This window comes from Marmota flaviventris, chromosome 16 (assembly GCF_047511675.1).
Source record: "Marmota flaviventris isolate mMarFla1 chromosome 16, mMarFla1.hap1, whole genome shotgun sequence".
Taxonomy (NCBI): Eukaryota; Metazoa; Chordata; class Mammalia; order Rodentia; family Sciuridae; genus Marmota; species Marmota flaviventris.
This window is the reverse complement of record NC_092513.1, coordinates 73,868,165-73,890,760: the sequence shown is the minus strand read 5'-3', so window position 1 is coordinate 73,890,760 and position 22,596 is coordinate 73,868,165. Positions and strand designations below refer to the sequence as shown.

The following is a 22,596-nucleotide window of genomic DNA, read 5'->3' as shown; positions in this document are numbered from 1 at the left end:
AAGTTTGAGGCCAACCTCCACAATTTGGTGAGATTCTGTCTCAAAATAAAATCACAAAAAGGGCTGGGGATATAGGTCAGTGGTACGGCATCCCTGGACTCAGTCCCCTGAACCAGGTGGGGGTAAAAAATCAATCTGGCAAGTAGCAAGGTACTATGAGGAGATGGCCACAGAGAAGAAGGTACCCAGAGGTGGCAGGGTTGACACCAAGCATACCAAATCTCAGCCCAGATCTTAGGCTATTTGTGGCCACACCTGATGCCCACATGGCTCCAAACAAATGTGGGCTGCAGTTCTGAGGCTCACATCAAACATTCTGGCAATTAGGATGAGGCTTATGTCAAGTTGCTCCCTTCAAGACACCTCTTTTGAACAAAAACAGGGAGGTCTGCTTTCCCCTCTAGAAATCGGCCAAACGTTCTTCCCACCTCCCCCAGAAGTTCAGAAACACACAGGGAGAAGTCCTTGTCTTAAATTGATGAATCATTCTTCCTAAACACTTCATGACACTGCCCCCGTGGGGAGGACCCCTCCCCTAGCATTCAGCTTCTGGGGTCCTGGTCACCCAGACTTCAGTGTTCACATCTGACCACGGCAGGGCCTCCTCCCCTCCCACACACTCCACTGGCAACACCACAGCCAGCCCACTGGGCACAACCACAAGCCTGCTCCCCGTCCCCAGGTACCCAGACACAGCTCTGCCACAAGGAGGGGACATACTGACATCCCATAGTCCATCTCACTCCTAAGGAAGATGGACACAAAGAAAGAGCCCCCAGCAAGGAGGGCAGACAGAGCCCAGAGCGAAAGACAGAATACAGGGTCCGAGGGGCCATGCCAGGCGAGCCTCCAGCAATGCACTTCCAGGCATTTCCAGAATCTGACCATCTCCCCACACCCTACAGGAGCCCTGTCTTCTCCCACCTGGATGGTAGCCCTTGCCTCTGACTGGCTCACTGCCCCTAACTGCTGGCTACCAGGTTGGACCCTGTCAAAACTCCTGCCCCTTCTTTGTTCAGAACCCCCAGTGTGGCTTCCAATCTCAGAGAAGCCGACTTCCCGGCTACACCTACGGGTATCCCTGATGGCCTCCTCCTCTCCCAACCCTATTCTCTATGCTCAGAGCACTCACTCACCCCCTCTGTGACAAGACTCACCAGCCTGAGATGGGACTCCATCTGCAAGTGTGATTTCCCTACAAGAAACCCTGTAAGAGACGAGAGACCTGTCTGGCTGACCCCAGAGCTCTCCTGGCCAACTTCAAGCCCCTCATAGAATTCACACCAACAAATATTTACTGAAAAATAAATGAAATTTTTTGTCACCAAAGTCACCTGCGCAGCCTTCAAGCTCTTTCAAGCCAATTTAACAGACAATGTTTCCCAAAACCCTTCAAATGCAATAGGACAAGCAGCTGAAAGAGGAGCACAGAGCTATGGTTGAAGGACGTTGGGTGCTTTAACAGAATCATTCTTCCCAGAGATTCAAATGCTCCAATCAAATTAGCAACCAGGTGAGAAGCCAGGTCGTCAAGATATGGCTGAGGCAGGGGTGGAGGGCATGGGGTCTGGTCTCATCTTCCAGATGGAAGGCACAGGCACAAAGAGAGACAACAGCCCATGACCCAAGGAGTCTGTCGGAAAGTAAGACCTCTGAAAGGAGAGGATAGGTTCCCTACACCCGGGCAAGGCACCACATCTCCACCAAACAGAGTGCACAAGACAGTCAGGTGGCAACTGGCCTCCAGCTACCTCCTACCAGGTCCTGCCCCCAAATCCATCCCTGTTTAGTAAAAGCCTGAATTCCCAGGCCGTACTGCATGGAGGTCAGCAAAGACCAGCTGGCTGATGAGGTACCCAGTGCCATGAGCACCAGCCAAGGTCAAGGTGAGAGTGGAGGAAGAATCTTGCAACGATTTGGGAAAGAGGTAACTCAGGTATGACACTCACATCCCAGGGGCTGAAAAGAGGGTCTCCTTCCCCATCTGCTCCCACCCCCACACTGCCTCTTCCAGGGTATGCAGGGTACCCCGGGGATGGCACCCATGCCCAGCCCAGCAGGGCTGTGCCCCCTTCTCTGCCCTCAAGGTGTGCTATGGGGCTTGGTGTCCCTGCAGCCATGAATTAGAAGCAAGATGGGGCCCTAGAAAGAAGCTGCCCCCAGTCGAATCCTCAGCCCCAGATGCTGCCACTGTGAGGTGGGAGACCCTCTCTCCAACTCTCCCCAAAGCAAGGTTCACTGAAGGAACATAATGTGACCTAAGGTAGGACAAACAGAGGCTTTTGACTTCAACAGTTACTGTATTTATTTTTACAGTCACTGTGTATGGCTAGTTACACTAATGTTCTATTTCAGGCAATGATACGAAGTTTCCTTTTAAAAGAAATATTCACCAGAGCAAGGAGACCCAGGGAACTAAATGTGATGTGAGATCCTGGAACAGGAAAAGGACATCCAGGAGGGAAACCTGGTTAAGTTGATCTGAATAAAGCCTGCCGTTCAGTCAACAGTGGTGTGCCAGGGCTCTCTCCTTGGTTTCGACGCTGGCGCCGTGGTTACCATGTCAGATGTTAACTTTAGGGGAAGTGGAACGGAGGGGACAAGTAAGGAAACTGCCGTTTTTTAAGCCCTTCTGCAAGTCTAAAGTTCCCGCAGAACACAAAGTGTAAAAACATGCAAACTTTTAAAAAGTGAGTTGAAATGTGAACTGTGAAGTAAACAATAGGCAGGTGGTCTGCAGGGCCAGGAAGAGGTCTGGCTGTCCAAGAACACCTGGAGGTTGAGAAGCCCGCAGGGCTGCCCCACGCCTTCACTTTACATACAAGCAGTGATGCCAAGGGAGGCCCAGGGATCTGCCAGGGCTGTGGGAGCCACAGCGCACTGCCTGGCCCACCAGGCCCAACTCCAACCTTCCCCCCACCGCAGCTCCAGCCCCAAGCCAACCAGGGATCCAGACCCACAACGGGGCTTTCCCTGCTCAGGGTTCACTTGGGCAAGGGACCCTTGATTAGAGGAATGAGAAAATATGTCCCATGGCTGACCCCCTTTCAGAACTCAGGGCCACCCCAAATAGGTGGCAGCTGATCGACTGCCTTTACTGAATCAAATTGCAAACCTCAGATAAGGAACAGGAGATAAGGTCCCCCCCAAAATCTTCCTTCAAGTGTCTATCTCCTCTGCCTCTGCCTCTATCTGGACCAAAGCAGCAAAAACACTAACCCCTCAGGCCAGCTCCCAGTCCCTCTCCCCGGCTTGCCCTTTACTCCTGGGTTTTCCCCTGGCCTGGAAGTCCAGCTCAGAACTAGCCTTGCCTTCCCAGAGGGTCGCCCTGGGCACATGACAAACATCAAGCCCTCTTGCCTGCCCCAGTCTGGGCACTGAGTATAGACAGCAACAGGGAGCTGACAGGTACCCAGCTGGTCCTGGGTGGGGACAGGGGAGAAGGAAGGGACCCCACCACTTTCAGGGACATTCAGAGCCAGCTTCCCAGCATATTGACATCTGAGTACTACAGGCTCTCAGCCACTGTGGTGTGTCCACAAATCCCTCTGAGATGGATGGCAATTGGTGGGTGTTTGTGGTGGCCCTGTTTGGGCAGAGCCACACCTGGTCTCCCCTGTTCTGATAGCCTGGGGCATCTCAGGAGGGCCACCCAGGAGGCTCAAAAGATTTCAGTGAGCCACAGAGCCCCACACCCTCCTGAGGGATATCCCTATGACAGGCATGGAGATAGGATGCAGGCCCAGGGCTGACAAATGTAACCAGGCCAGGTCACATCCTGACCACCCAGCTCCCCACATGTTCAGGAGCCAGGCTGCACCAGAGGCCTCAGCTCACTTTTAAAAGCCACTGACCAATCACAGTTGAGAATAAGCAGGAGGGTCTCCTCTCTGGACAGAGGATCAGGGACCACCTACCGCCATACCCCCTGCCCTCCCTCCAGCCTGCTCCTGGGCATTGAAGACTGGAACCCCAGAGGGCACACAGCCCTATCCAGCCCCAGGCCAGCCCCCACCCCCATCAGGCCCAAACACATCCCACAGGCAAAGTCAGACTCAAGAGAACCTGTTGGAGCAGTTTAGGCAGGAGGGCCACCTCTTCCTCCTCCTCTTTTTACTTCTGGGTGGGAAGGGACCTCATCTCCTGAAAACTAGGCACACGGCCAGGTCGTGGAAATGGGCAAGGGCCAAGAGAGCGAGTTTCAGTATCTGGGCTCTCCTCCTTCCCGGCTCCCCGTTTTCCTTAGAGAGCATAAGGTCATGTCAAAACTGGGGTGTCCCTGCCTGGGACAGAGAGGAGGGAAATGGGGAACCGCGAAGGCCAGAGAGGAGGCGGCAAAGCCACAACCCCCACCCCCCACACACAGAGACACCGTTCTGTCACCGCACTCCCGCCCAGGCCCGCAGGCCGGCCGGGACTAGGAGCTGCGCGGAGACCGGGGAGGGGTCCTGCCCGCCAGGACAAGGTCCGAGGGAGCTCCCTTGCCCCGGCGGAGGGTGGGGGCCCTGGCCGCCACCTCGCCCGAGTCCCCTCGGCCGCCCCAGCCCTGCCAGCTCCGGAGCCCGCCACTCGCTCCTCTCCGGGGACCCGCGCCCGGCTGCGCGCCTGCCTCTCCCGGCCCGGCCGCCCCGAGCCCGCGCGGGGAAAGTTCCTGCAACTTCGCAGGGGGAGGCGGCGGGGGCGCCGGGCCTGGGCCTCCCTCCGGTGCCCGGCCTCCACGGCCGCCGCGGCCCCGCTGTCAGCCGGCCCGGCCCGGGCCCGGAGCCCCAACTTCCCGGCGCCGCGAGCCCACCTCCCGGCCCGCGGGCCTCGCTTTGTGCGCGGCGGCCGGGGGCGCCCGGCGCGGGCCCAGCGCCCAGCGCCCCCGCCCTGGGCACAAAAGGGCGCGCGGCCCGGCCCGGCCAGACCCGGGCGCCCGGAATGCGGCGGCGGCCGGTCCCCGAGCCGGGCCTGGGGCGCGCAGCCGGAGGCGCGGGGCTTGGCCGGGCGGGAGCCGGGCCCGGCCAGGCGGGGGCCACGGCGCGCTCACCTGCCGTGGAACCAGTCCTTGCAGGCGTCGCACTCGATCATGAAGCGGGTAACGTCGTAGGGGAGCCGGCAGACGCAGTACACGGGCACCGTCGCCATGTTGCCGCGCCGCGCCGCCGCTCGCCCCGCCGCTGCGCTGCCCGGGTCGGGCCGGGCCGGGCCGGGGGCCGGGCCGCGCGGGGGCGGCGGGGGCGGCGGGGCGCAGGCGGCGCCGCGGCCGGGAGGGGACGGGGACGGGGGCGCACGACAGCCCCCGCGCGCGCTCCCGGCCGGGCGCGTCCACACAATGCCGGCGCGCTGGCTGGAGGGGCCGCGCCGGGAGCCGCCCGCCGGCCCGCGGGGCGCAGGGCGCGAGTGTGCGCGGGGCCGGGCCGCGCGCGGGACACAAAAGGGAATGGACGCGCGGGGGCGGCGGGCGGGGAGCCGCGGCCCCACCGAAGGGACCCCCGGCCGCCGAGCGGCCTCTACGTCAGCGCCCCGGGTGGCGCCGCCTCCGCCCGCCGGCCTGGGCCCCGCTCCCGCCGCCGGGAAGGCGGGCCGGGGGAGAAGGTGGGCCGGAGGGTCCCGGGGGAGAAGGTGCGCTGCGGGGACCCCTTGGGAGAAAGTGGGCCGGGGAAATTCCGAGGGAAGAAGATGGGCTGGGGGGACCCTGGAGGGAGAAGGTGGACCCGGGGCGCGAGGAAAGGCAGGCTGGGGAGCCCTCCCTGTCTCTGGGTACAGGAGGAGAGCCCGCAGGATGTCCTTCCTCGTCCAGAAAGCCAAGAAGCAACTCCTTCGCCCTAACTTTTTTCTGACCCCAGAGTGAGGCGGAGAGGGGACTGTTCCTCTCTTTTCTTGGGCCTTGCCGCCTCTCTCCCTTCCCGAGTTCCGAGAGAGTTTCTGGCTCGGCCACAGCTTCCCCTTCCCCTCCTCCCTGGCTGGGGGCTGCTCCACTCCCTCCCTCGAGCCCATGGACTTCCCTCATGCTCAGCCCCCCGGACGAGGAGGACAAAAATCAGGGGACCTGCGAGCGCGCTGGCATGGGTCAGCTCTGTAACGAGACGGCTTACCTGACGTTTGTGCTGCCAGAAACCTCGGTTCGAGCCCCCAGACGTAGGGTCTGGGAGGACAGCCTAGCCACCGCATCTGTGCAGCAGAAATGGGGAGGCAGAGCCCAAGGGCTAGGTTGTGGCTGTCGCCCCTGCAGCCTGTGCCCCGAACTGGATCTCTGGCCTCACCTGCTGTGTTCAGGGGCGTTGGTGTGTGGGGGAGAGAAAAGGTGTCCTCTGGGGGACGGAGTCCCTTGACCCCTCCCTAGCTGTGGCATCCTTTGGGCACCCCTGCTGGGTAAGAAATCTGCCTGCCTCCCTCACCGTCTTCTTTCCCTTTCCCCCTGTGGCACAATTTACATAAAATGGGGAAATGCTGATGGCTGCAAGTGAATCCCAAGTCCTCCGGCCTCCGCTCCCTCACAGCACCTGGAGGAGGCACAGTCCAGCATCATTGCCCAGCCGGCACCTGCCAAGGGGCTTTGCATCCCAGGGAGCTCCGTGAAGGTCCTCCCTCCCACTGAGTCACAGTCTGCCCTCAGAGTCCACCACCCTCCCCAAACAGGTGGCCCCTTAACCTGTGAAAGGGCCTTAGCTCCAGGACTAGCATGAGGAAAGTGAAGGGTGGGAAAAAGAACCTGGGAATAAGGGTAGGGGCACCCCCACACACGCACACCCGAAACCTCTGAGCTGCCGGGGATGAACATAACCCTCCCTGCCTCAATTCCAATGTCACCTTTGGTTTCCTTCCTCAAGGGTGGTTTTTTTTTACTTACTTCGGCTCTGGTAAAGGAATAACTATTAAGCCATTGTCCAGCATTAGCACCTTGGTGTGAATTCCTGCAGAAAAGGGGAGTCTGAAAGGAGGCCCAGAGGGAGCCCTGCCGGGGAGGGTGCTGCCCAATTACCTAATGGACACACTTCCTTTCCTGTGACAGCAGTGCCAAAGCAGTAGTAGAGCACAGTGGCCAAAACCCTGAGTTGTCTAGTCACCAAAGCTAGAAACTTCTGGAGGCCCCTGTGTGCAAGGAACAGCAACTGTGGGCAGTCCTCCCTTTTGAACTCTTCCATTTTCTTGTTCACAGATGATGATTGTAGTCATCAACACTTACCAAATGCCTCCTAGACACTACGCTCCGGTTCTTCACCAGGGTTACTAGTCCTAAGCCATACTGCCTGGGTCATGGTGTCGGTGCCATTTTACAGAAGTGAAAACTGAGGCCCAAAGCAATTAAATGCCTAGCCCAAAGAGGAGCTGCCTGGTAAGAGGTAGGAGGAAGTAAGCAAGCAAGGCGCCCACACTTCCCCAATCTGACCCTGTGGCCCCTGAGCCACTCAAGCTTCAGCCTGCCTCCTTCCAGAATGTGCCTGGAAAAGCCCTCCCTCTGCAAGTTTCTCAGGCACTGATCACTGAGATGCTGCCTCTGTCCATCCTCCCTGCCCACAGGATGGTCCCCTCTCTGCAGCTGACCATGACCAAAACACCTGCTCTATGCATGTCCACCTGACACTTTCCTGGTACTCAAAAATTTTCCAGGCCGGCTGCCATCTGCAGCACCAAACAGGCCTTCTCTGATACCTTCCCTGTTTTCTCCTTTCTCTCCATCTTCTGCAAATGCGCCTTTCCTCCCTTCTCCCAACACCCCCCTATTTAGATATTTATTGAGCACCTACTGTAGACATTGAAGGCTTAGCAGAGTCTCAGCTTTGTTAGAATCCTCCCTGGAGTGAAGGGAGCCAGTGGGTGTGTTTTTACATTTGTAAATGCAGGGAACAAATGGGGAAAAGGAAGGAGTTGAGGGGTGCGCAGAGATGCCTCTGAGAAGGTGATCTGGGAGAAGGGGTAAAGGGAGGAAAGTGAGCTTCCCATACTGAAGGGGGTGGGAGGAGGACCCCCAAGCAGGGGGCATCAGTAGTCCCCCAAATTCAGGGGGCATCCTGACCCCCAAAAGAATGGGTTAACGTTCATGTCTGTGGTAAGGGGAGGAAAACGCCTCTGATTCCATCAGTGGCACAGGGCTGCAATTGGCTGCCATTGGCGTGCCAGGGAAGGCCCCAAAACTTGGTAGCCCCATCTGCTTGTGCTATCTGGACCCCAATGCCTGCCCACCAAGCCCTCCCCGTGCCCTTGGGCTCAGGGGCAGTTCAGCATCCACGAATCTGTACTCGTGTCCCAAAGTCACCACCCAGTGCCCCATTCGTCCGGCCTGTTGCAGGGATAGGGAGCATGGGCTCACTAGCTGTGTGGCCCCCACGCTGTCCCTGCACCCTGGCATTCCAGCGGCAGCACAGTTGCCACCTACACGCCAGGCTGCACACCAGCACAGCTGTTTGAGGCAGACCCATTTTTTTTCCCTTTCAACTCAGAGGTAAGCGTCACCCATTCCAGTGCCTGTTTTTCTCAGGCATGCACCCTCTTGCCCCTTTGCATGACTGAGTGCTAGTGCAGGTTTCTTTTAAATTGTGGTTAAAGATGCACAATTTAAAATTGACCTTTCTGGGGGGTGGGTACCAGGGATTGAGCTCAGGGACACTTGACCACTGAGCCACATCCCCAGCCCTATTTTGTATTTTATTTAGAGACAGGGTCGCACTGACTTACTTAGCGCCTCACCATGGCTGAGGCTGACTTTGAATTCGCTATCCTCCTGCCTCAGCTTCCCAAGCCACTGGGATTACAGGCGCGCGCCATCACACCCAGCTAAAATTTACTGTTTTAACTTTTTTTTTTTTTCAATGACGGGGATTGAACCCAGGGTTCCATGCATGTTAGGTGCATGCTGTACCACTGAGCTACAACCTGGCCCATATGAACCATTTTAAATGTGCAGTTTTGTATCAAACACATTCACACTGTGGCAGCCACCAACAACCATCTCCAGAACCTTTTTCATCTTCCCTCAGACTTTGTCTTTCTTACAATAACTCCCTACTGTCCACTCCCCCTGTCCCTGGCAACCATCATTCTATATTCTCACTCTCTCTATGAATTTTACTACTCTAGGGGCCTCATACAAGGGGAATCACACGGTATTGTTTTTTCACGACTGGCTTCTGTCACTTAGTAAAATATCCTCAAGTTGCATCCATGCTGTAGCACATATCAGAATTTCCCTCCTTAAGACTCAATAACATTCCATTACATGTGTGTTTGTGTGAATGTGTGTACTGTGTGTGTACATTGTGCAGGTGTATATTTTCATTGCATAAATATGTATATATATATATATATATATATATATATATATATATATATATACATGTACACATATGTACACTATACACACACACATACCACATTTTAAACATCCATTTGTCTATTGGTAGACACTTGGGGTTGCTTCCACCCTTTGCTATTGTGAATAACACTACAATGAACATTGATATGTCAATGTCTATTCACTTCTTTGGGGTATATTTTTAGAACTGGAATTGCTGGATTATGTGGTGATTTTTTTGAGGAACTAACCAGACCATTTTCCACAGTGGCTGCAGTGCATTCCCACCAACAATTCATGAGTTCTAATTTCTCCACATCCATGCCAACACTCATAGATTTGGTTTTCTCTTAGTTGTTTTTGTTTGGTAATAGCCACCCTAATTGGTCTGAGTTGGTATCTTATTGTAGTTTAAATTTACATTTCCATAATGATTAATGATGTTGACAACTTTTCCTATGCTTTTTGGCCGTCTACAGATCTTCTTTGGAGAAACATCGATTTAAATCCTTAGCCCATACTTGAATTGGGTTGTTTTCTGGGTGTTAAGTTGTAGGGATCCTTTATTTATTGTGGATATTAATCTCTTAGATGTATGATTTGCAAATGTTTTCTCCTGTTTTGTTAGCTGCTTTTTACTCTGTTAATAATGTCCTTTTATGCACAAAAGTTTTGAATTTTAATAAAGTCCAAACTTTCTATTTTTTTTTGTTTGTTACTTGAATGTTTGGTTTCATATCCAAGAAATTGTCACCAACTCCAATATCAGGAAGATTTTACCTTATATTTTCTTCTAAGATTTTTCTGGTTTTGGCTCTTGTGTTTAGATCTTTGATACACTTTGAGTTAATTTTTTATATGGCATAAGGTAATGCTCCAAATTAATTGTTTTGAATACAGATATCTGCAACCATTTGTTAAAAAGATTGCCCTTTCCTCACTGAATGGTCCTGATCCCCTTGTTGAAAATGATTTGATCCCCTTTTGAGACTTCTGGTACATGTGGGGGTTTATTTCTGGCCTCTCACTTATGTTTCATTTGCCAGTATATGTGCTTTTATGCCAGTACCACATGGTTTTGATTACTGTAGCTTTGTAGTAAGCTTTGAAATCAGGAAGTGCGAGTTCTCCAACTTTGTCTTCTTTTCCAAAATTATTTTGGCTAGTGGGGGTCTCCTGAGGCTACATATGAATTTTAGGTTGGATTTTTTTCTTAAAATGTATTTCCGAGGGCTGGTTTGTGGCTCAGTGGTAGAGTGCTTGCCTAGCATGTGTGAGGCCCTGAGTTCGATCCTCAGCACCACATAAAAATAAAATAAAGATATTGTGTCCATCTACAACTAAAAAAAAAAAAAATTATATTTCTGAGGGCTGGTTTGTGGCTCAGTGGTAGAGTGTTTGCCTAGAATGTGTGAGGCCCTGGGTTTAATTCTCAACACCACATGTAAATAAAATAAAGGTCCATTGACAACTAAAACAATATTTTTTTAAAAAATGTATTTCTAAAAAACAGATCATTGGGATTTTGATAGGGATCACTGTGAATCTGTAGAGTGATTTTAAGAGACTGACCTCTAAACAATATTAAGTCTTCTAAACCATAAACACAAGCTGTCTATCCATTTATTTGCATCTTCTTTAATTACTTTCATCAATGTTTGATCATTTTCAGTGGATAAGTCTTTTGCTTCTTTGATTAAGTTTATTCCTCAGTATTTTTTATGCTTATAAATGAAATTATTTTTTTATTGGTTGTTCAAAACATTACAAAGCTCTTGACATATCATATTTCATACATTAGATTCAAGTGGGTTATGAACTCCCATTTTTACCCCAAATACAGATTGCAGAATCACATCGGTTAACATAATGCCATATGAAATTATTTTCTTAATCTTCTTTTTAGATTGTTCATTGCTAGTGTATGGGGAGGGGACTGATTTTCATATGTTGATTTGTATCCTGCTCTTTGTTGAATATAAGTTATTAGTTCTTTCTTTCTTTTTTTTTTTTTTTTTTTTTTTGATACCAGGGATTGAACTCAGCGGCATAGAGCCACATCCCCAACCCTTTTTGTATTTTATTTAGAGACAGGGACTCACTGAGTTGCTAAGTGCCTTGATTTTGCCGAAGCTGGCTTTGAACTGGCAATCTTTGAACTCGTGATCCTCCTTCCTCAGCCTCCAGGGCCGCTGGGATTACAGGCATGCGCCACCACGACTGGTGTGAGTTATTAGTTCTAAAAGGTGTGTGTATACATGTGTAAAATCTTTAGAGCCATCCTGACATCCCATTTGGGTAATTAACCCTGTCCTCCAAGGTCACTCCTTGTGAAGGCTTCCCTGATGCCTTCTTTCCCCGCAACTGGTGTATGCTCCTCACTTCCGCTGCTTTTCTTCTCCATAGAACCTTCTGCTGAGCGGGCGCAGGCCTGTAATCCCAGCGACCTGGGAAGGTGAGGCAGGAGGATCACAAGTTCCAGGCCAGCCTCAGCAACTTAGCAAAGCCCTAAGCAACTTAGCAAAACCTTATCTCAAAATAAAAAATAAAAAGATCTGGGGATGTGGCTCAGTGGTTAAATCCCCCTGGGTTCAATCCCAGTATCAAAAAACAAAACAAATGAATCTACTACCATTGCTGTTGTGGTTTTCCTTGAATTTCTTCTTCTTCCTCCTGCACAGGGCATTGAGCCCGGGGCCTCCTGTATGCTAGGCAAAAGCTCTACCACTACACTGTATCCCCTGCCTTATTTATTTATTCGTCTATTTATCTTGAGACAGGGTGTCACTAAATTGCTGGGGCTGGCCTTGAACTTGCCAACCTCCTGCCTCAGCCTACAGAATAGCTGGGATTTCAGGTGTGTGCCATAGCACCCGACTTGGATTCATTTTTTCCTGTGTGTTTTCCCATGACTGTCCTTTCCCCCACTCAGGTAAAGTTCTACAGCCCTGGGAGGACACCGTCCCCTTGGGAGTAAGCACAGCCCCCTGCAGACCCTCCAGAGTGACCAGCTGGTGGTAAAGGCCCAAAGGACATCTGTCTTCATGGGGAGACCCTAAGTCATTCTTTCCAGATGCATGGGTCTGGGGTGCTTGTGTAGGGCCTACTGTGGTCACTTGGTTAAGACCTTCAGCCTGAATCCCTACCTCCCCTTGTTAGCTAGCGAGGCAGGGCTGGCTACAGTTCTTGCTACCTAGGCGGGCTCACTGTCCGTGGAACCCTTTGCATTCTGGTTGGCTTGGGCCACTTCCAGTTTGGGAGTCCAGAGGGGGGGAAAAATGGGTGCATGCACTGGCTGAGTCCCAACCCTACTGAGGGTCAGGGAGGACGGTGGCCCTACCATGGTCTCAGACACCTCCACTTTCCAGGACAGTGGCACATTCAGTGTTCCAGAGTCCTGGGCTGCATAAAAAAGGACCACAGACCTAGACAGCAGACATTTAGTGTCTCCAACTTTAGAGGCTAGAAGTCTGAGCTCCAGGTGTCTACAGGGCCACACTCACACAGGTGCTAGGGAAGGATCTGTTCCAACCACTGTCCATCTTCTGGTAGTTGCTTGGCCTATGGTAGTCACTCCAGTTTTCCCACAGGATTCTCTCTGTGTGTGCCTCTCTTGTGTCCATGTTTTCCCTTTTTATAAATTCACCAGTTGTCCTGGATTAGGGCCCAACCTACTCCAACATGACCTTGTCCTAATTCAACTAATTATATCTGCAAGGAACCTATTTCCAAGTAAGGTCACATTCTGAGTGACTGGGGGTCAGAACTTTACCATATGAATTTGGGAGGGGGCTGGGGATGTGGCTCGAGTGGTAGCGTACTTGCCTGGCATGCGTGCGGCCCGGGTTCGATCCTCAGCACCACATACAAAAAAAGATGTTGTGTCCGCCGAAAAACCAAAAATAAATAAATAAATAAATGTTAAAAAATTCTCTCTCTCTCTCTCTCTCTCTTAAAAAAATATTAATTTGGGAGGGATATGTATCTACCCCTAGCACAGAGTGAGGCATCTTATTGAAAAACCTCTTCCTGTCCCCACCTGTAGGCCATTGAGTCACCTTAGCCTGAGCCATGCTAGCAGGGCATACAGGGCCTAGGTAGGAGGCCCGAGCACCCCACCATGGTTCCCCAGGGCACAGAGCAATAAGTGAACAGCTCCCAGCACCACAATGTGAAGGATGCAGCCAGGGTTGGCAGGCCAGCAAGCAGCAGGCTTCTGACAAAAAGTCTCTGCTAGGTCCACTCTGTCAAGTAGCAAATAATTTTTCCGCCCAAGATATGATGTGTGGGGATGGGAGTGGGACAATAACAAATTAGTGCCTTCTTGGAAGAAGTGAGGCTAGACTAAATCAATAGAAGAGAGAGCCTCCTGAACCCCCTAAGGATGCCCTCCATCAGGGAAGGACTGGCCCCTCGTGTTTGTTCCTGTAGGGTAGCCACAGGCTCCCTCTAAGCTGGAGGTGGGATGCAGAGAGTCCCCAAGGCTGAGCCAGCACTCCTGTTGTCTCTGCAAGTGGTGATATGGATTAAGTTATAGACCGTGAATTATTTCTTAAAATGCTTGCCTTTGGCCTGACCGAGGGATCATAAAAGAACCAGGGGACATTTGAAGTTCCTGTCAAAAGAAAAATAAAGAAACAGAGCAAATTAGACATAAGACATGTTCACCAGCACTAAAAATTAAAGTCACACAAATGAAACCCCATCTTTACCTGTCAAATTGGCAAAGGCCAGTCTCCCCATTCCTAGCAGGTAGGCTTCTACAGACAAATGACTCCTGGGCCCCAGTGGAATGGGCGGGGGGGTGGGGGTGGGGAAATAGGGGCAATGCCATGCTGTGTCTTGGGGCCATATTGGTGAGAGCAGTTCCTTTTGGAGAGATGTTCACCAGGAGTAATGGCATTGACAGTCACATGATTCACCCACATAGTGGCACGGACACCTGGAGTCCCCAGGCTTCTGAGCACACTCATCTTGTCTCACAGTGATACCCCAGACCCTGGCCTGAGGATGACCTTGGATTCCCCCCCCACCCCATCAATGACTTACTGTCAGACCTCCATCCTCTCCTCCTGGCCTGAGCCCTCTCATTGCTCTGTCATTCATCAATCACCCAGCTCATTTTCCTCATTTTCATGCCTGAAATACTCTCTGCCGGGCTGGGGATGTGGCTCAAGCGGTAGAGCGCTCGCCTGGCATGCGTGCGGCCTGGGTTAGATCCTCAGCACCATATACAAATAAAGATGTTGTGTCCGCTGATAACTAAAAATATATATATATATATTAAAAAATGTTCTCTCTTTAAAAAAAAAAACAAACATTCAATATATGAAATACTCTCTGCCATGCTTGGAATCAAACCTAGGGCCTCATGCATACTATGTAAGTGCTCTACCACTGAACTACGTCTCCAACCCACCTGAAATATTTTTAATTGTACACACGATGGGTACCCCCCCTTCAAATGTAAATGCCACAAAGGCAGGATCCTTACGCCTTCTGCTCCTTGGGGCCCAGGGCAGGACCTGACACAGATGCTTCTTAAGAGTTTGTTGAGGCTGGTCGTGGTGGCACACACCTGTAATCCCAGCAACTCTGGAGGCTGAGGCAGAAGGATTAACAGTTCAAGTCCAGCCTCAGCAACTTGGTGAGACTCCCCATCTCAAAATCTAAAAAGGAGTTGGGGATGCAGCTCAGTGGGTGGAGCACCTCTGGGTTCAAAGCCTTGTAACACACACACACACACACACACACCACACACACACACAAACATGTGAGCATGTACATGTTCAAAGAACTTGTTGGATGACAAATAAGTGGAATGTCCTGCTGGGCTACCAGATAAAGACAGGGAATCCACTGTGGTATAGCAATCATCAATGATGCTAGGTGAGAAAAATGTTTTGGGCAGTATGAAATGTATATAAGAAAAAAAAATCCATAAGGGAAACCCACTCTTCAAAGTAATGGAAGAGTTGCTGGTGGCTTTTCTTTTCCTTTTTATTTACCTGTATTTTTAAACTTGCCAAAATAAGCATGGTTTTTACAAAAAAGTGTGTGGTGGGGATCAATAAAAGCTATTTTTTTTAAAAGGAAGAAAATAAACACTAAGCCAGGAGCAGTGTGTGTCACCTGCCTGCCCCAAGAAGCCATACACCCAGGACAACACCAACCTCACAATCAGTCTTGAGCCCTGGCCAGGTTCACCTGCAGCTGCAGTCCCTCAGCCCAACTTGGCATTGACCTTTGTTTGGGTCTTCCCTGCAATTCCAGCGGTGTGGGAGGAACCGCCAGCGTGGTGTCCTCAACCTCCCTGTTACAGCCCCTTAATGCTTGGAGCCTCCAGCACCCTTTCCCTTTTTCTTTCCTGTTCAAACCTGCAACTCAAGGACTTCAGAAACAGGCAGAGAGACCCTCCTTGCAGTCAACTTCCAGGGTCTACAGCACTTGCCACTCTCCAAGTGACATGAAAACCTGCAGGGGGAAGGTTATCAAGGAAAGGATGCACATCTTTGAGATGATGGCATTCCTGCTCCTGGGAATTGTGCAGAAACCCATCCTGTCCCATCTCCAAGCCAGAGGGCTGTTCAGGTCAGTTTGCTGTTCTCAAGTAGGATGGACCTAAGCTTACAGAGAACCCAGAAATGGCGGAGTTTGTGGTTGTCACTGGAAGTGGGGGCGACACTGCTGGCACTCGGTGGTTGGAGGCCCATCAAACTGAAAAGTCTTCCTCCAAAAATCTGCCCTCCTACCAGGCGTTTGGGATCCAGAGTGTTTCAAACTTGCTCCTCAAAGGCCTCCCGGGAGTGGGGGTAAGATGGAGTGTTCCTTGTTCCAAAAGCCCTGAGAAGGAGCTTTGTGGTGTGACACCCTCAGGCAGCCGGCACACACAGAGAGGGAGTGAAACTCAAAACTCAGCCACTGAGAAACCAGTGGGATCAAAATGATAGATGACAATCAGGGTGAGGAAGAGGATCGGAGTGAGGCTTCAGCTCCTCCCAAATCTCAAGCCCAGTCCTGGGCAACACAGAATTAAATTCATCTGGGTCTGCATACAGGCAGGCCCTGGACACCTCCCAGGGACTTAGGGACGACGGGGCCCTAGGTCGGTGCGGCCACCCAGGGCGGGTTCCGGCGACATCGAGGGCCTGGTCAGTCCCAGGTCGACTCGGAGCTCTCCTTGGGAGAGGGCCGACTCGGGACCGAAGCGCTCGCCCAGGGTCCCCCGGGAATCCGGACCATCAGGGGCCGCCTCCGGCACCGAAGGCACCAGGCTCCACGGAAGCCCTCAGGCCGCCGCGGGCCGCAAGGCCCCAGCAACTGGGCACCGCCCGGGGCTGCGCGCGCACCCGGCCTGCAGGGCGGCGAGTGAGGACGCCAACAACGCCCCGCCCCGCCCCGCCCCGCGCGCCCGCAGCGCAAACCCCGCCCCGAGTCCCCGCCCCTCGGGCTGGAAAAGGGCCTCCTCCCCGCCCCCGCCAGGTGCGCGGCCCTTCCGCAGAGAGCGCGCACCACGGGCTGCAGGTCAAAACGTGGCACGAAAAGCAGGCCACACATTGTAACCCCGAGTTGTAAAAACGTAGTTTTATCAAGATCAAATTTATTTCCACCACGGGACTTAAAAATGTTTCCTATTTCTAAGCCTGCTTTATCAGACAATGTCTTTTCTGGTTGCATGGAACAACTGCAGAACCCCAAAGCTGCGCAGTCAGCATAATTTTCACACTGACCATATATTCAGATTTCCCTAAAGCTAGAACTGTGGAATCAACTTTGAAAGGGCACAATATTTCTACGTTTTGGTTTTCTGATGGAACTCTTCAAAAGCTATCTGAATTTGAATTAACCTCTGTAAAATGTATGCTTTTACAAGTGAATTTAAAAGCCACACCATACTTTATACTAAAAGAATAAAGATTTTTATTAAGCATTGTAAGTTGCATTCAATAGCCTCCGGATACGCCACACCACAATCCATCGACAGTCAATCAGACCCAACAGCAGTTCATTCTTCACAATCCATGAGTTAGGGCAGAACTCCCTTCAACTTACAGTAAGATCCTACTTAGCTCTTGCGGGCAGGGGTTGGGGAATTACACCTCATTTCTGATCACTAATGTGATGAAGAGCATCAGAAGTATATGAAAACGATAAGAAGTGATTCTGATTTCAAAGTACATTGTTTGGAAACATTAACAAAAACATCAAAATGATAGAAGTATACCTGCTTCTACTAAATTCTTGATGGGAAAGTTTTCAAGAACAAGCAATTTGTTTCCTGCTACAGAAGGGGGGGTGGTTTTTTTTTTTTTTTTAAGATCAAAGGGTTTTTTTTCTTCACAGAATTTCATATTTTGCTAATATGAAGGCATAAAACAGCAACAAAGAACAATAATGCATACAGCAGTGAATACACCAGGGTAATGTTGATATTCGAAAACGGCTAGATAATTTTTGGGGGATTTTAGAATAAATGCAACAGAGGTCAATAATCACAAAATTTTAAGGTTAGAGCAAGATCAGTCAATGACTAAACAGAGTTAACATCTTTTATAGGACTATTACTGATTATTAGCATTTTTGTTTTGCAAATGGGCACATACTGGTAAGAATGGAAGAAAGGACAATAACATGCATAATATTAACTACACACTTTAAAAATTATGAACCATGCAGAAGTTTAGCTCAAGTAGTATACTAATGGTCTACGTCCGATTCAAAACCACATAGTTCATTGATCACAGATGCATGGTATTAGTCACGAAGTTTCAGAACACATTGTGTTGATTTTGAAAGGTCATTTGCATCTCTATGATTTCAACTTTATCTCCATTTAACTTGCTTGTAAAGTATGTATGATGTACTGTATATTTAAAATCAGCAGAACGGCAATATTACTCTATAATTTTTTTAGTTTCGATAGTTGCACTTTTTTTTTTTAACACAAAATAACCACATCAACGGTGATGAAATTTAAGTAAGAAAGAAAAACTGTGGTTGTGTCTTATTTCTTTCATAATCATAAAAATCAAAGCCTTAAACAAAGCTTCATTGTGAAACAGTAATGCAAAATCAAATATAATGGCATACATATGGTGCCAAATGCTAAAAATTATATTTTAAGCTATATATAAAGACTGCCAAAATTTGTTTTCTTTATAGTTCAAGAAATACAACTATAGGCTTTTGTCATAACCAGTTTAAACTTTGTGTGTACTTCATTTTAAATGCGGGAGTCAAATGCTCTTCATTTTCTTTCTCTCTTTTTTGTTTTATTGTAGCATTTTGACTACAACTGGTTAAAACTAAAAATGTGTTGTTTAAATCTCTGATATCAAAGAGGGATCTGAATTTCCAAAGTCCTCATTTTTCTCTTACGGAAAGGACAAAATGTACATAACTGCAGGCTCTCTTTCTCTCCAGATATTCCTAAATCCTTACCCTTCCAGCATCCTTCACCCTCTATAAAAAATAAGTTTACTCTTCTTTATTTAAGACAGCTGCCTCCAGAGCAGCCTCCCTGCGGCAGGCGCTGTCTGTACTTAGTGCATTTAAATGAGGATTTGTATTGCACGTTTTAGAGTCATTGTTCAAGGCACTTTCGGAGTGGCTGGGGGCCCTGGTGTCACCCGCGCTCCCATTCATCTGGGGCACTGGCTTCTCCTCGGCCATCACTCCGTTTTCAGCCAGGGACCCGTCTGAAGACATGGCAGAGGACTTGGATTCCCCGGATTTCGACTTCAGCTCTTTGGCCACTTCTTCAGCTGAAGCAGCATAAGGAGGTCTGCCCTGTTTAAAGGAAAAGACAAATGGTGAGGCAGCCTGGGTAAGCGGTGGGACAGCGGGCCGGGTTCTGGCCTAGCGACTCTGACTACAGACTCGGAGCACACAGAGACTCCCGACTCTGATTTCGCCCTGAGTGGCCTTCAGGTGGTACAGCTTCTCCTATATCAGTTCGTCCCTTCTCGGCCCCTTTCCTTGACATTTCTGCAGTTAATATCCTGAAAAAGAGGGAGATTCCCACTTCAGGAGCTCTAACTAACCCTTTATATAGCACCCAACCTTTTGTTGTTGTTGTTTAAATAGTTTTAGTTGTAAATGAACACAGTGCCTTTATTTTATTTATTTATGTGGTGCCGAGGACTGAACCCAGGGCTGCACATGCGCTAGGCAAGCACTCCACCACTAAGCCTAGCACCCAATCTTTTAAGGTAACAAATATTCCTCATGAGTCTCCTCTGAAATTGAGGCTGTGCCCATGCCCTCTAAAATGAACAACTGGGTGGGTACCCCCCTACCGCCCCCACACCTAATCATGCCCTCTCCACCAGGATAAGGTGATGCCCTCCAGCACCTTCCTGTCATCCTATCCTCAAACCCAGGGGGGCTTTACACTAGTGCAGACTAAGTCCACTGGCTCTACCTAGAAGAGGGAGCATGTCAAGTGACCCTTGTCAAAATACAGGAGTCCCCCCTTTCTCCCACAACACTTCTTACTTTAGGTCCTGACACTTGTGTTCAGAAATACCCACACTAGTCAATGCTATTCTCACAAATCAATGCTATTGTTATTTCCTTGGAAATCTGAAACAAATAATTTGTTTTGTTTTTATGATGCTGGGAATTGGACCAAGGATCTTGTGCACGACAGGCCAAGTCTCTACCACTGAATTACACTCCCAGCCTGAGAGGAACACTTAACAACAGCTGATTTCCCCACATGTGGAAACACGCACTCTACAACTGGTTTCTCTTTCTTTGCCACCACGAGGCAGCTTCTTCTGCCATCACTAAATGTGCCGTCGGAGCAAGCAAGCAGCGCGGCTTCCTCCACCTCTTGGTACCTCTTCTATGAACTGACCCACAGGGATACAGCTCTCCAGGGAAGGAGAAGAGCTGGGAGTGGAGTAGCAATGGAACAGGATAGCAAAAACAAGGAAAGAGAAGATCTAGAAACGATGATAAGCCTTTTTTTTTTTTTTTTTTTGGATGGTACCAGGGAAGGAACCCAGGGCCTTGCACATGCTAGGGATACACTCTTAACACTGAGGCACATCCCCAGTCTTTCTGCCATACTTTTAACATTCTGGAAAAGGCAAAACTATGGGGAGAGTAAAAAGATCAGTGGTTGCCATGGGTTTCCAAGGAGAGAGGGAGGGATGACTCTAAGGTGCACGCAGGATTTCAGGACAGTGAAACTACCCTTGGATATCATAATGGTGGACATACGGGACATGTGTCAAACCTGTAGAATGTGTAACACTGAGAGTGAGCCCTAAGGTAAGCTAGTCCTGATGAACTCTGTTGATCATGATGCATCTGTACGTTCATCGCTCTGATAGGGGTGAAGCAGGTGGTGGGGAGCCTGGGGGAGGAGCAGACAGGAACTCCCTGTACCTTCCTCATAAGTTTTGCTGTGAACCTAAAAACTGCTCCCCAAACTATCCTTAAAGAACCAAATTACCGAATTGTGCATTTTAATCAGGTGAGTTTTATCAAGAAGGGAAGAAAAAGATACAAAGGAATTGGGCTGGGGATGTGGCTCAAGCGGTAGCGCGCTCGCCTGGCACGCGTGTAGCCCGGGTTCAATCCTCAGCACCACATACAAAGATGTTGTGTCCGCCAATAACTGAAAAATAAATATTAAAAAATCCTCTCTCTCTCTTAAAATATATATATATATATATATATGTATGTGTGTATATATATATATATATATATATACACACACACATACATACATATATATACACATATACATACATACACACACAAAGGAATCAAGATCCTGAAGGCAGGTATAGAAGAACCAGCATGAGAGCAATGGGAGCAGTCAAGCAAAAGATAAAGAACAAAACTGGGCAGGAGTGTAGCTCGGTGGTAGATGTTTGCAAAGCCCACACCAGGCCCCGGGTTCATTTCCTAGTGTGTATGTATGTGCACGCATCAAAAAAGAAAACTGAGCATTCCTAATTCAAGATAACTCTTTAACACAGAATAAGATCTGAAATTACCTGTGGAAAGAGTACCCCTCACACTGTGTATGGTCTAGGAAAACCAGTGCCAGGGAATGACAGAGAGGTACTAACTCTCAAGGAAGACCAGAAACAATCTGGGTGCTTAGGACAACGTCACGAGTGGATTCAAAGGGAAAAGCATTAGATGTCTTTGACAGTAAAGCTTTATACACACAAACAAAATGAAATGATGTGAAGATCATGGAGAAGAAAAATTGTTTCCTGGTCAGGAAAACCGTTTCACGTTGAATTCTGTTTCCTGAGTCCTTCCTGTGGACGTTTCCTGCAGGATCCACTGAGGAAAGTCTTTGAAAGACCAGAGCAGAGGTATAGACATGGGCCTAGAGAGGACGTGGAATATGAAGGTATTTACAGAATCAAGAAAAATAAAGCAAAAAGGGAAAGTATAGTAGGTGATGGCTGCTTCCAGATACTGTGGATAAGAACAGCACAGTTGGTGGCTGGGGTGTGGCTCAGTGGTAAAGCACTTGCCTCCCATGTGTGAAGCACCGAGTTCGATCCTCAGCACCACTTTATAAAAGTAAAGGGCTCACTCTCTTGCCCAGGCAATCTCAAACACCTAGGCTCAAGGGATCCTCCTGCCTCAGCCTGACAGGGAGCTGGGACACGACGATGGTGGATACATGTCAAGCCTATAGAGAATACAACACTAAGAGTAAGCCCTAATGTAAACTACGGACTCTGGGTAATTATGACCTGTCAGGAGGGTTTGACAATTATAATAAATGTTATCACTGTGAGAGGGGATGTAGTAGATAGTGGGGGAGGCTGGACACCACACCCTGCTTACAAAATTTTTTTTTAGCTGTTTGCAGTGAATAATGTTGGCCACGGTAGTGAGAACAGGTATTCTGAGCCCATGTGTGTAATATGGGAGAAAGCAATGATGCATTATAGCATATTCTAATTTAATTAACCCTGTTTTCTAAAGAACCAAGATTCTCAGAATAGAAAAAAAAAAGAACATTCAGAGGTTGTAGTAGAGGGTAAGTACATTTCTAAGCCCTTAATTAGAACTGGAAGATTCAACAAAGAATTCATGAAGTATTTTCTGGGGTGGGAGGAGGAATTACAGGTATGAATCTATGGGGTATGTTTGTACAGGCGTGTATGTACCTTCCGTCTCTGTGACTGTCCATAGGAGAAACCTAAAAACATAGACTCAGTCCAGAGGACATAAGGACATAAAAGAGAAGAGGTAAAATAAAAGTCCACAGCCCTCGACTTGGACAAGAAACAACAGCAGGAATTCACAAGGATCTTATCCTTAAAAAAAAAAAAAAC

At 49.5% G+C, this 22,596-nt stretch overlaps 2 protein-coding genes across 2 annotated transcripts in view; both read right to left on the bottom strand.

Annotated features, from left to right (window-relative positions):
* Phf2 (PHD finger protein 2) overlaps positions 1 to 5,190 on the bottom strand; it is a 90,356-nt gene extending 85,166 nt beyond the window's left edge. Inside the window, exon 1 of the mRNA XM_071602549.1 lies at positions 5,030 to 5,190. Coding sequence (XP_071458650.1) covers positions 5,030 to 5,127 — 98 coding nt within the window. The 5' untranslated portion in view covers positions 5,128 to 5,190. The remainder of the gene's footprint in view (positions 1 to 5,029) is intronic.
* An 11,980-nt stretch (positions 5,191 to 17,170) lies between these two features.
* Fam120a (family with sequence similarity 120 member A) overlaps positions 17,171 to 22,596 on the bottom strand; it is a 103,263-nt gene continuing 97,837 nt past the window's right edge. Inside the window, exon 18 of the mRNA XM_027950949.2 lies at positions 17,171 to 19,063. Coding sequence (XP_027806750.1) covers positions 18,752 to 19,063 — 312 coding nt within the window. The 3' untranslated portion in view covers positions 17,171 to 18,751. The remainder of the gene's footprint in view (positions 19,064 to 22,596) is intronic.